The sequence below is a fragment of the Benincasa hispida genome, chromosome 9, assembly GCF_009727055.1.
Source record: "Benincasa hispida cultivar B227 chromosome 9, ASM972705v1, whole genome shotgun sequence".
In the NCBI taxonomy this organism is placed as follows: Eukaryota; Viridiplantae; Streptophyta; class Magnoliopsida; order Cucurbitales; family Cucurbitaceae; genus Benincasa; species Benincasa hispida.
This window is the reverse complement of record NC_052357.1, coordinates 63,369,856-63,382,774: the sequence shown is the minus strand read 5'-3', so window position 1 is coordinate 63,382,774 and position 12,919 is coordinate 63,369,856. Positions and strand designations below refer to the sequence as shown.

General features: G+C 36.1%; 2 protein-coding genes across 2 annotated transcripts; one reads left to right on the top strand and one right to left on the bottom strand.

Moving 5' to 3' along the window:
• Positions 1-2,751: 2,751 nt before the first annotated feature.
• On the top strand, positions 2,752-9,069 carry LOC120086155 (cellulose synthase A catalytic subunit 1 [UDP-forming]). The gene is made up of 14 exons (XM_039042632.1): positions 2,752-2,832; positions 3,493-3,688; positions 3,796-3,974; positions 4,121-4,241; positions 4,330-4,516; positions 4,688-4,954; positions 5,059-5,404; positions 5,747-5,884; positions 5,970-6,095; positions 6,273-6,485; positions 6,607-6,865; positions 7,153-7,349; positions 7,499-7,849; positions 8,126-9,069. Exons 1-14 carry the CDS (start codon positions 2,752-2,754, stop codon positions 8,708-8,710), a joined length of 3,246 nt encoding a protein of 1,081 aa, XP_038898560.1. The 3' UTR covers positions 8,711-9,069.
• Positions 9,070-9,547: 478 nt separating this feature from the next.
• Positions 9,548-12,649, bottom strand: LOC120086156 (adenine nucleotide transporter BT1, chloroplastic/mitochondrial-like). Its single transcript, XM_039042633.1, has 3 exons — positions 11,759-12,649; positions 10,433-10,594; positions 9,548-10,344 (listed from the first exon to the last, which is right to left on the bottom strand). The coding sequence occupies exons 1-3, from the start codon at positions 12,290-12,292 to the stop codon at positions 9,871-9,873; spliced, it is 1,170 nt and encodes a 389-aa protein (XP_038898561.1). The 5' UTR covers positions 12,293-12,649; the 3' UTR covers positions 9,548-9,870.
• Between the last annotated feature and the right edge of the window lie 270 nt (positions 12,650-12,919).

Here is a 12,919-nt window from a genome sequence, read left to right as displayed (position 1 = left end):
GTTCAAGTTGTCCAAATACATTTTTGTTCGCATAACAATAAGGGTTGTAATGTGCAGACAAATGATTTGCATTTATTTTTAGTTAATAGTTTAACCTTTTGGTAATTATTGCACATGAATTTCTATTTAAAATAATGTAACAATGTCTGTGATTTATATATAATGCTCCAAACTTTCGTTTATCTGATTTACAGAATGAGATATGGCGGCGCCATGTGTTTCTTTTTTTTTTTTTTTCTCTTTAGGTGGCTTCTTTGTTAGGTTGTCATTTTCAGTTTCTCTTTCTTCTATCATTGTCTCAATTGTCGGTCCTCCTAAAAATATCCCTTGTAAACAAAAATCTTGTGTGTTTGAACAAAAGGATTGAAAGGAGATGAAATTATAAAAAGGGATGAAGTATATGCACTATTAAGGTTAAAAATCTGAGAGACTGAATTGATTGTGTGACAAAATTGATCACTAAACTGACTGAAATAAATTGAACTAATCAAGTTCAAAAAAAGAAAAGGTCCAAAACGAACCAAATGGCAATAATTCAAGTTTATAATTTATGCAATTGAATCGATCGAGATTAGTTGAATGAATCAACACAACTTAATTGCTTGCAAAAACATAATATTGTATTATATGAAGACTGGCCCATAGGTTGCAAGGACCGAGTGATAAATGGTATGTATATATAATTTTTTGATAATACATCGAGTGAGAGATTTGATAATCTGATCTTAAGGTTAAGAGTACAAATTTTAAGTCACTTGAACTAATGATAAATGATAATTATATGAGCGATTTTTTGTTGAATTTAATAATCAACTAACATCCAAAAGTTGACAATATCATTGGGTGAAAAATAACACAATAATTTGATGTGTTCTATAATTACATATAATAAAAAAGACATTTGCAAATATAGTAATCAAATTCAAAGTATTTGTAGATATAATACAATATAAAAGGATTTGCAGCAAAATTTAGATTTTGTTTTCAAATTCTATTAGTGATAGACTATATTACTAATAGGGATCTATCAATGATTCATATCATTGATATGAGTCTATTAGCGATAGAGTCTATCACTAATGGATTTTGGTATATTTACAATGCTTTAAAAATATTGCTATACACTCTAGTAGTGCTATAAAATACAACTGCCTTGACAACAAAAAAAAAGTTGAGTTGATTTCATAAGATTTTTACGACTATCGTGTCTAATAAAGAGACAATGGATACAATGAAAATATCACGTACATAGCATGTATTAAATAGTGGTTAAAAGGGTCCCAATTTAATCATTTTCGCTCCTATTATATTATTTTTTGAAAGTTATAACTTGATCGCTTTTTATAGTCTAAGAGTACAAAGTTTCTAATTACCGCTCTAAGTTTTTTTGAAAGATTGACAGAAAGTGCAATCTTTCATATCTTTGCTTACAAAATTTCTTAACTGAATTACTATCAATTCACTATGCTGTTATTGAAGAATATTATTTTGGTCTTTAAATTTTGAATTTTGTTTATTTTGATTCTTGAATTTTTAAAAATATTTATTTTAATTTCTAAACTTTTAAGAAATATTTATTTTGGTCTCTGTTATTATAATTTTGTTAATTTGTTAACAAAATGGTATTTTTGGATGACTAAGTTATCAAATAAGATAACCACATTAAAAAATTTACAAAGCGATTTTCTATAGAATAACTTGAAAGTCATTTTTCGTTCAAGATTTCGATTGTTCACTGTTTTGGCGTATTGGGTGTTGGAATTTTACTTCACCTTTATCTTAATCAACACATCTAGAGCCTAAACATACAAGTCGTCTTACATTTTTGTTTAAGTTTTAACAAAATTTTAATTGTAAGGATTAACATAAATACTTTTTAAAAGTTTAAGAACTAAAATGAACGATTTTAAAAGTTTACAGATCAAAATAGAATAAGATTCAAAGTTGAAATATCAAAATAAGATTTAAATGTTTATTTTTTTTAAAAAAAAATTGAAACTAGACTGAAAAAAAAATCTCGTCAGTAAAATCAATCAATAAAAATAATATAAGAGAAGATAAGATATCAATTACAATCTAAAGTTGAATTAAAGAAAAAAAAAATACACGTATGGGGCCGTAAATATTGAGAGAAGCCAACTGAAAGATGATTTAGCAGTTCACAGCTTGCAATAATCGAGTCCACCGACAACCACAACCATTAGGTTTGAAGCTACCGACAATTTCCGGTGTTTCTCAGTACAGCCTGTTAACAGCAAAACCAATATATTTTCCTTTTTTTTTCTTCTAATTAAATTATCTTTTATCCTTCCACCTCGACAATAACACTTCAACTAAACCCTCCACGTGTAACAATTTCAATGGCTATTCTTTCAAAGTCAACTAACGCCCTAAAATTTACCGCTCTCCATCCAATTAGATCTTGGCACGTCGTCAACTGCCAAAGTATCCGAAAATCCCGTGGCTTACCGAGCCGAGTCGAGCCGTTTAGAGGACAATGGAAACCATTCGATCCGGTAGTAAGTAAAGAGACAAAGAGACGGAAAAAAAAATTAAAAAAAGACAAAAAAGCGAAATATAAAATATTTAAGAGACAGAGAGAGAGAGAGAGAGAGCAGCTGGTTTAGAGTAAAGTGCGATGGAGATGGCGTACTGAGTGGGAGAAGATTTAAGGAGAAAGAAAATCAATCTGTTCTTCTTATTTGGGTTCCGATCTGCTTCTGGTCCGGAATCTGAAGAAATTCCGACAAGATGGAAGCAAATGCGGGATTGGTGGCTGGATCTTACAAGAGGAATGAGCTTGTTCGGATTCGCCACGATTCCGATAGTGGGGTTAGTCTTCATCCACATTCAATTCATCAACATTTTAATCTGATCTTCTAACACTGAATTTGGTTTTTCATTGTTGATTTTATGATCTTAGTCACTTGTGTGGTGTGTTGATCTGTGAAGTGGAAGTTCAGATGTGGGGTTTTTTTTTTCTCCTTTTCTCGTTTGCGATCTTGGGGAATTTGGAACTGATTGCTACTTAAGTAGATTATATAGAACTAGATCCATTATGTTTTTTTTTGTAGTTTGTAATATATGAATCCGAGTGTTGATTTGATACTTATTGATGAGATGATTGAGCTTCAACTCCAATGTCTTAGCCGATGATGGACTATTGGTTTCTCTGTTTCGTTCATTAGTTGGATTTTGACATTTGGGGCTTTGATTTATGCTTTTTGCAGTTTGGTTCTTATTTGGCACTTTCCCCCTTCATTTTTTTGTTGTTTGGTGTATCAGTCTGTCATTCTTCAGTTCATGTTTCAGTACTGTTGTAGAGTTCGACTTGCTTTGCTAGTGCTTTTTGTGAAAATGCTGAAGATCTGCGTTTGTATCTCTTAGTTGAGATCTGTACATTATTTTGAAATTTTTACTTAACCTTCTTTCCATGTTATGGCCGCTGATATTGTAACTTACCCATGTTCCATTTTTCTTTGAATGATGCAGCCTAAACCTCTGAAGAATATAAACAGCCAAACATGTCAAATATGTGGTGACACGGTTGGTCTTACGGCCTCTGGTGATGTCTTTGTTGCTTGCAATGAATGTGCCTTTCCCGTTTGTCGTCCCTGTTATGAGTATGAGAGGAAAGATGGAAACCAGTCTTGCCCTCAGTGCAAGACTAGATACAAGAGGCACAAAGGTTTGATTGAATTTTTATGTCCTTTCTGATGCATGCTGACTGCTGTCTTGATCTGAGTTTTTTTTTTTTTTTTAAAAAAAACTCAATGATATGCTATTTCGTTGCAGGGAGTCCTCGTGTTGATGGTGATGATGATGAGGATGATGTGGATGACATTGAGAATGAGTTTAATTACATGCAAGGAAGTAGCAAGACTAAACGACAGTGGCATGGGGAAGATGCTGAACTATCTACTTCTGCGAGACATGAGTCTCAACCTATACCACTCCTTACAAATGGCCAATCAGTATGAATTTATCAATTTCCTTATGCATTTCCATATGTTGAGTTGTACATTCATGGTTATATTTTGCTTGCTTAACATCTTATGAATATGCTTCGGATTTTACATATTTCTATCACCTCCAATTGTTTAACATTTGGGTTCTTTAGGTGTCAGGAGAAATTCCTTGTGCTACCCCCGACAATCAATCAGTGCGAACCACATCTGGTCCTTTGGGTCCTCCAGAAAAGCATATGCAGTCCCATCCATATGTTGACCCACGGCAGCCAGGTATAAAGAAGCTTGAATTTTTCATGATCTTTGAGAAAGCTTTTCTGTTGTTTTAGGTTGGAACTAATTTCATTTTTTCATATCACAGTTCCTGTGAGAATTGTGGACCCATCAAAGGATTTGAATTCTTATGGCCTTGGGAATGTTGACTGGAAGGAAAGAGTGGAAGGTTGGAAACTGAAACAAGAGAAAAACATGATGCAGATGACAAGTAGGTACACTGAAGGGAAGGGGGACATGGAGGGCACTGGGTCAAATGGAGAAGAACTTCAAATGTAAGTACTTCATCCAAATCTAGCAGTTATATATACAGTTAAGTTATGAAAGCTGACAACAAATGAAACATGTTATTTTTCTTCAAAAATCATTCTATATACCATTAATCTATTCTTTATGTACTTAAACATCAGTGCTAATTTCATTGACTTAATTTATTTATTTCACAGGGCTGATGATGCTAGACAACCTTTGAGTCGTGTCGTTCCTATTCCATCCTCTCACTTGACCCCATATCGTGTTGTGATCATACTTCGTCTTATTATTCTGGGCTTCTTCTTACAGTACCGTTTGACACACCCTGTGAAGGATGCATACCCCTTGTGGTTAACATCAGTTATTTGTGAAGTTTGGTTTGCCCTTTCCTGGCTTCTGGATCAGTTTCCAAAATGGTCTCCTGTCAATCGTGAGACCTTCCTTGAAAGACTTGCGCTAAGGTCAGTCTAGTTTTTCTGCATTTTGTCTAATCTAAAGGGTTTGGTTTGGAAGACCAGTGGCAATTAGTTCTACTATTAAGTCAATTGTTGTCTTCACCATGCAGATATGATCGTGAAGGAGAACCATCACAGTTAGCTCCTGTTGATGTCTTTGTTAGTACAGTGGATCCGCTCAAAGAGCCTCCACTTGTCACCGCAAACACTGTGCTTTCCATACTTGCTGTGGACTACCCAGTGGACAAAGTCTCCTGCTATGTATCAGATGATGGTTCAGCAATGCTCACTTTTGAAGCGCTCTCTGAAACTGCAGAATTTGCAAGGAAGTGGGTACCCTTTTGCAAGAAGCACCACATTGAGCCAAGGGCCCCTGAATTTTATTTTGCTCAAAAAATAGACTACTTGAAGGACAAGATTAAACCTTCTTTTGTCAAAGAGCGGCGAGCAATGAAGGTAAGAAAGCTATGCAAATGATGATTTGATATTCACATAGTTGTGTCCATTGTTTGATATGCACTTTCTTTCATGGTGTGAGTTACTCATACGGAGTAATATGAAATAGTATGAAGCAATAGTTTCTCAACATTTAGAGTGTTTTGGAGCTGGAAATTCTTAGAATTTTATGTCTGCTTCAATAATGAGAATGTGGTCTAGAAACTGCAAAGCATGCCCTATGGAACCCCCAAATTCATTTAGCTTTGGAATAACATTGATTCATCTAATTTTAAAAGGCTAAGTAGATGGATACATATTTTTTATTCTCTTGACATTGAAAGTTAAGGTGTTGTTTCACAGAGAGAGTATGAAGAATTCAAGGTCCGGATCAATGCGCTTGTTGCCAAAGCACAAAAGATGCCTGAGGAAGGTTGGACCATGCAGGATGGAACGCCATGGCCAGGAAACAATCCCAGGGATCATCCTGGAATGATACAGGTTTCTTAGCTTTTAAATAGTTTGTTTCGCATTTTGTTTTATCATTTTTTGGGGCAATATTGATGTTGTGTATGTTCAAGTGCAGGTTTTCTTAGGCCACAGTGGAGGTCTTGATACTGATGGCAATGAACTACCACGACTTGTTTATGTTTCTCGTGAGAAGCGACCAGGTTTCCAGCACCACAAGAAAGCTGGAGCCATGAATGCATTGGTTTGTCATTTTTCTTTGATACAATCGTGCATAAAAGACACAAGAAATTGAAAGAAGAGGAAGAATTTGACTTATAAATGTCAGAAAAAGAAATACAACAGTAATAGTGAAGAGATGAGACTGCACTTTTGTGGTTTTCTGTAATTATTTAATGACTTGGTTTCATCTTATCTGCAGATCCGAGTTTCTGCCGTGCTTACTAATGGAGCATATCTTTTGAATGTCGATTGTGATCACTACTTCAACAACAGCAAAGCTCTCAAGGAAGCCATGTGTTTCATGATGGACCCTGCTTATGGGAAGAAAACATGTTATGTACAATTCCCACAACGTTTTGATGGCATTGATTTGCACGATCGATATGCCAATCGCAACATAGTCTTTTTTGACGTAGGTTATTTGACCTGTCATCAAGCATTTCAATCATATATTTTGGCGTAATTTTGATGCTTTTGGGGTTTGGCTTGTTACTTGTAATTGACATTGTGTTCCTTCTTGCTATGCTCTTCAGATAAACTTGAAGGGGTTGGATGGCCTCCAGGGTCCGGTGTATGTGGGAACTGGTTGCTGTTTCAATCGGCAAGCTTTATATGGTTATGATCCAGTTCTGACTGAGGCAGATTTGGAACCAAATATCATCATTAAGAGTTGCTGTGGTTCAAGAAAGAAGGGCAGGAACAAGAAGTACATCGACAAAAAGAGGGCTGCAAAGAGGACTGAGTCTACCATTCCTATCTTTAATATGGAAGATATTGAGGAAGGTGTTGAAGGTTGGTTTGCCCTCATAATACTCGTTCTCGTTCTTTATTCTTCATTTTAAAAACGTTCTCTAATAAATAAATGAAGGTATGTCTTACTTTTTTTTAAGAGACTTGGTGGAGAGTCCAGCTGCCACTTCTATAACTGTTGGACGTACGAGAGAGGGAAAATTATTTTTTAACCATGTGAATATTGCAACATTGTGACATCTGGAACTTCGTAATAGTTTTCATGAGATAAAGTGATAGAGATTGCAATTTTAAAATAGAATGTTTACCTTGTTTACTGTATCCTACAGGATATGATGATGAGAGGTCACTCCTGATGTCTCAGAAGAGTTTAGAGAAGCGCTTTGGCCAATCTCCCGTTTTTATTGCAGCCACTTTCATGGAAATGGGAGGTATTCCACCTTCAACCAATCCTGCAACTCTTCTAAAGGAAGCAATTCATGTCATCAGTTGTGGATATGAAGATAAGACAGAATGGGGAAAAGAGGTTAGTTGCTATCAGACAACATCCCCTCATCCTCCTTTCTTTTATATTTTTCCCTCTCTTCTACCCCTTCTTAAGAGAGAGCGCTTCAAAGATGAGACTGATTTACTCAGTTCTAACACTTATTTATTTATTTATTTATTTACTTCTAGATTGGGTGGATCTATGGTTCTGTGACGGAAGATATTCTGACTGGGTTTAAGATGCACGCTCGCGGGTGGATATCAATTTACTGCATGCCTCCTCGCCCGGCATTCAAGGGATCTGCTCCCATCAATCTTTCTGATCGTTTAAACCAGGTGCTTCGATGGGCTTTGGGTTCCATAGAAATCTTGCTTAGCAGGCATTGTCCTATCTGGTATGGCTACAATGGAAGGCTAAAGCTTTTGGAGAGAATAGCATACATCAATACTATCGTCTACCCTATCACCTCAATTCCACTTATTGCTTACTGTATGCTTCCGGCGTTCTGTCTTTTGACTGGAAAGTTCATCATTCCTGAGGTAATTTGATAGTTTCTTCCTTATGAAATTGAAGTTTGATCAATTATGTTTCCATGATAAATCATTTGTTTCATCTGATCTAAATGTGGGACTCCTCAAATATTTTGATAGTATATGCAACATTAACGATAATCGACATCCTCTTTCAATAACTTGTGATGAAATAACAATTGCATTTTCTAATTCGAAGACATCCTATATTCAATCTGTATATAATACACTATGCTTTCCTCTCAATTTTTATATAACGTACCGTTTTCATAACCTAATTTGCAGATAAGCAACTTTGCCAGTATGTGGTTCATTCTCCTTTTCGTCTCCATCTTTGCAACGGGTATTCTTGAACTCAGATGGAGTGGGGTTAGCATTGAAGACTGGTGGAGGAACGAGCAATTTTGGGTCATCGGTGGAACTTCAGCTCATCTGTTTGCCGTCTTCCAGGGTCTTCTAAAAGTTCTTGCTGGAATTGATACCAACTTCACTGTGACGTCAAAGGCTAGTGATGATGACGGGGATTTTGCAGAGCTTTATGTGTTCAAATGGACTTCTCTCCTCATCCCTCCCACCACTGTCCTTATTATGAATATGGTTGGTATCGTGGCCGGTGTGTCATATGCCATTAACAGTGGTTACCAGTCTTGGGGTCCTCTCTTTGGTAAGCTGTTCTTTGCATTGTGGGTTATTGTCCATTTATATCCTTTCCTAAAGGGTTTACTGGGAAGGCAAAACCGTACACCTACCATTGTCATTGTCTGGTCCATTCTCCTCGCTTCGATTTTCTCCTTGCTCTGGGTGCGAATTGATCCATTCACCTCGGCCTCGACAAAGGCTGCCAACGGTCAATGTGGTATCAATTGCTAGACAGTTACGTCATAGTTTTGTCCCGCGGTATGGTGATTTTCCTGTGAATATGACAAGAAAGAAATCAAGGCAAAGAAAAGAGCCCTCAGGAAGGAACGAATTTGAAGAAAATGAGAAATGATGACCTTTTCAGATTCTCTCACAGGTCTTTACACCAGAATTTGTAGGTGTTCTTGAAGTTGTATTGGTATGTTATAATGTTATTGTGCAGTATTGTGAAGTCTCATTTATTTAATGAAAATAGATAAAGGAATTATTTATATCAGGAGAATTTGTAAGAACAGACAGACAAGGAATTTTTTGATGTTTCCGAATTGTTATGACAGTGAAATTATAATTTATTAACTGTTCATGTTCAAGTGGTTCCCGATCAGCACCAGAAATGTGAAATTTATTAACTGATCATTTCACCTATATGTATATATAACAAATTTGGTTTCATACGTTTGGAAAAAATAAGAATTTGGTTCTTACGTAAGAATTGGTTCATCTAAATGGTTTGATAATAGAATTCAAGGAGGATTTTATCCAACTACATGGTCTATTATTGTTAAAGTTTATCAAGTTATAAGGATGAAATTTAAACTTAAGAGACTAAATTTTAGTTTTTTTTGAACCACGGGACTAAATTTGTAATTTAACATTTTCTAGTTCACATGAAAACAGATTCAAACGTTTGATCTTTTAGTTGAGAACGTATGCTTTAATCAGTTTGGACAATTTAATTATGCATAAGCATGCACATGTCAGATCGTTGTTCTTACTAGTTACCTATAGTTGAAGCATAGACATGTCGATTAGAAAGAAATCAATTTCTCACACTATAAGAACCATAAGAATAAAGAACAGTACAAATTTAGTATATATACTTTCACCATATTTTTACATTGTTTTATGAAAAGAAATCGATGCAACTCATTCTAAAGTTCTCTTACATCATGAGGCAAGTTCTCTTTCTCAGCATTGGGAAGATTCAAAATTCGACATGCCACAGCTGAAATCCGCTCCTTAGCTATAACGTTCGAGAGTCATGCAGAACAAACACTAACCACTAACCGACCAAACATTACTTTACTATTTAATCAAGCATATAAAAATCCGAGGTGGGTTTTGGTATTCTTCTCCAATTTTTAGCTAAGGTTTGATGTTAAAATTACCTTCTAATTTTCATCATCTTTGTCTACAAGAATCCTCTTGCAAGCTTCATAACACATGAATGAAATGCCTGCATTAGGCACTAGCTTGATGCAGCTGGGGCCAAGCCCTCTATATAAGCCCCGAATCCCTTCCCTTTCAACTATGCTTATAAGCGCATGAATAACATTCTTGTAGACTTGTCTTCCACTGAGAACCCCAACTTGCATCTGCTTGCGAGCTACCTCCAGCGGGAACGTTGCACTGCTCGAAATGGCACCAGCAGCTGATCCTATTAAAAGGGTTTGAATGTTGCCAATTTTTTCTTGCTTGAAGACCTTCCGGTAGGCTTTCCGCAATGTGTCGTAAGCAAAGTAATTGGTGGCAGAATAAGGAATCACTCCAATCAAACTAGGAGCAAGGCCTCTATAGAATTCTGCAGGCCCCTTCTCTTGAAGTATCTTTATGAAAGCATCTACCAGACCATCATAAACGCCTCTCTGCAAGAGTTTGCAAGAGATGGAGATTCCGTGACAACGTTTAAAGAACAAATAATGTTGTTTCAGTTCACTAAAATTTTCCAGCTACCTGTATGGTTAATCGGGTTTTGAGCAACTCGAGGGGGTATGTACAGAGGGTTGCACTAACTCCAGCACAGGCTCCAGCAACTAATGAAGCAGGGATTGGAATTTTTGGTTCCTCCCCTGGTCTGGGCGATAGGTTCTTGTTGACTGTATCAAAAGCAAAAAGCTGCAGAAAGAACAGCAGAGGAATCTGTAAGCATTGAAATAAATATAAAAAGCAGTTTTCACCTGAAGATGGGGTCGAGTCCTTCCTCTTATAATCTGGAAATGGATTTACTATGGAAAAGTTGGCACTTTCAGGGAGTTTAATCGTTAAGTTGGTGGAAACGAGAAGTTGGCTACATTAGATTATATTCTCAGGACTCATAAGAATATTAGGGAAAATGAAAAATTCTACATAGATGAGTTTCAAAGACACGACGGACTTCAAACCATAACAAATTGTTCGAGAAGGAAATTTATGGGTTCGATCTTCTAGAGATTTTATCATTTATGGATTCAATCAAAGTACAAGAATGATAATTAAGACGAACCTTATTTGTCTAACTCAAAACAGAGCCTAGGAAATATCCAAGCCGTAACTAGTTAACTACTATCAGGGTCATCTTTTTCATGGTTCTAAGAAGATGTTTTGGTTGACCATTTTGTGAGTTTTCTTCTAGATTGTGGGGCTAGCGCAATACTGGTCTTTCTAGAGACTCGGTTACAGTTTTTGATAATTTTATGAATTTGGTTCTATCTACAAGTTTGTATTGGTGCAAAACTAAGCACCCTTTTAAGCACAGTCTTTCTTATTTAGTTTCCAATTGGAAATCTCTTTTGTAATCACCTATAAATGCATTGAGGTTACCCCTTTATTTTCATTTATTCAATGAAATATTTCTTATCTAAAACAATACTGTCGAGGTCAGTTAGTTAAAGAACACAAAGGAAGGGAATTGTAGAGAATATATAAAATTATCAAATTTATCACATCATGACGCCATAAGCTTTTGGGTCCCAGTACATATACAATTAGACAGGAGGTCCTAAGTTTGAATTCCTTCAACAACTTCCTCCTCCAATTCATATTAATAGTTATAAACCAGGTCTTGTGAATCATACAAATATTCAGCCAACATGAAGGGATATCAAGAATGTACAAAAGGATTAAATTTAACAAAATCCAAAGAACCATTCTAGTAAGCAATTACCCAACAGGAAACCATCAAAAGCAAGCATAGATATTCTATTTCTATCCTAGTTTTCAAGTGCAATCCAATATCAACAAAATACAGAGCAAATTCAAAAGCAATAAATTAAAACAACAAGAAATCAGAGTTTCAAGTACCTCAATCGCTTTGCTGGGTGCAACCCGAATAACATTGACCAAATTCCCCCTAAACAATCCCTTCCACCCATCATTCTTCATAATATCATTGAACACCTCTGTGACAGAATGGCCACTATTACCCACCATTAAATGAGTCCTTATGGTCTCCAATGGCGCCACACAAGTGTTTGACACTGTTCCAGCAATTGCACCACTTATCAACCTCCTCAGTGAAGGATTTTCAACCTTAATTCTCAATTGAAAACCACCCTTCTTCTTGTTCTTGTTCTTCTTCAAAAACGTTTCCTCAACATTAACAGCCTCAGCAGAAGGAACATATTTCATACACAAATTGGTGTACAGAGAATTGGTGTCATCCGAATTTGAAGAATTCGGTGAGATGCCGAATCCGACACCCATCTGACCGACACTGGCGAATAAGCCTCCAGGGTGGAAGTGTCCTTCCTGGATACTCCATTGGGAGCCCAAATCGAAGACGGAGAAAAACCCATCTCTCTTATAGGCTAAAACTTGAGTTCCTTTACGACCCATCGGTTAGGACTCAGAACAAAAGAAGAAGAAGAAGGAAAGAGCGATTCTAATCGATGAAGAAAACCATAGTGGTGGTGGGAAAATTATGGGCTAAAGAACACGATCAAACAGTAGGGAATCGGGCATGAGAGGAGTTGATTCAACTGCAAATTTGAATTGAAAAAAAAGAGAGGAAATATGGGCTTATGGAAGGAGAAGGATGAACGGCGAGAAGAGAGAAAGAGTGAGAGAGACGAATCTCCCTCTCTTTGCCCGCCCAGCCTCCGATCCCCAGGGAACCCTTTTTCTTTTTTTTTTTTCCCTCTCTTTCTTTTTCATCTTTTTGGAAAGATTCCGATTCCGATCTTTTGATTTTTGATTTTTGACTTTGGTGGTAATATGTAGGTAGAGAAATCAACTCCTCTGCCTTTGACAATTCAAATTTCTTGATAGTGTATGCTGATTTTAGCTCTTATTAATCTAATCCATTTAATTGATTATTTTTTGGCTCGATGCTTTGTTTTAAATTTAGGGTTTATCATTTGGATTTTTTTTTTAATTTAAATTACGTTATGCTAATGATTTTGAAAACAATGAATACTACATATCATCTAAATTGCTTTGACGATTGGAGTAGAGCAAATGTTC

What these genes read in the sequence shown, in the direction of transcription:
- LOC120086155 (XM_039042632.1), top strand. Translation starts at nt 2,752, where the DNA reads ATGGAAGCAAATGCGGGATTGGTGGCTGGATCTTACAAGAGGAATGAG. An exon ending in CTGGAGCCATGAATGCATTG is followed by an intron (nt 6,096 to 6,272) that starts GTTTGTCATTTT and finishes TCTTATCTGCAG; the next exon opens with ATCCGAGTTTCTGCCGTGCT. An exon ending in AGACAGAATGGGGAAAAGAG is followed by an intron (nt 7,350 to 7,498) that starts GTTAGTTGCTAT and finishes ATTTACTTCTAG; the next exon opens with ATTGGGTGGATCTATGGTTC.
- LOC120086156 (XM_039042633.1), bottom strand. Translation starts at nt 12,292, where the DNA reads ATGGGTCGTAAAGGAACTCAAGTTTTAGCCTATAAGAGAGATGGGTTT. An exon ending in CACCCAGCAAAGCGATTGAG is followed by an intron (nt 10,595 to 11,758) that starts GTACTTGAAACT and finishes TTCTTTCTGCAG; the next exon opens with CTTTTTGCTTTTGATACAGT. An exon ending in AAACCCGATTAACCATACAG is followed by an intron (nt 10,345 to 10,432) that starts GTAGCTGGAAAA and finishes AAACTCTTGCAG; the next exon opens with AGAGGCGTTTATGATGGTCT.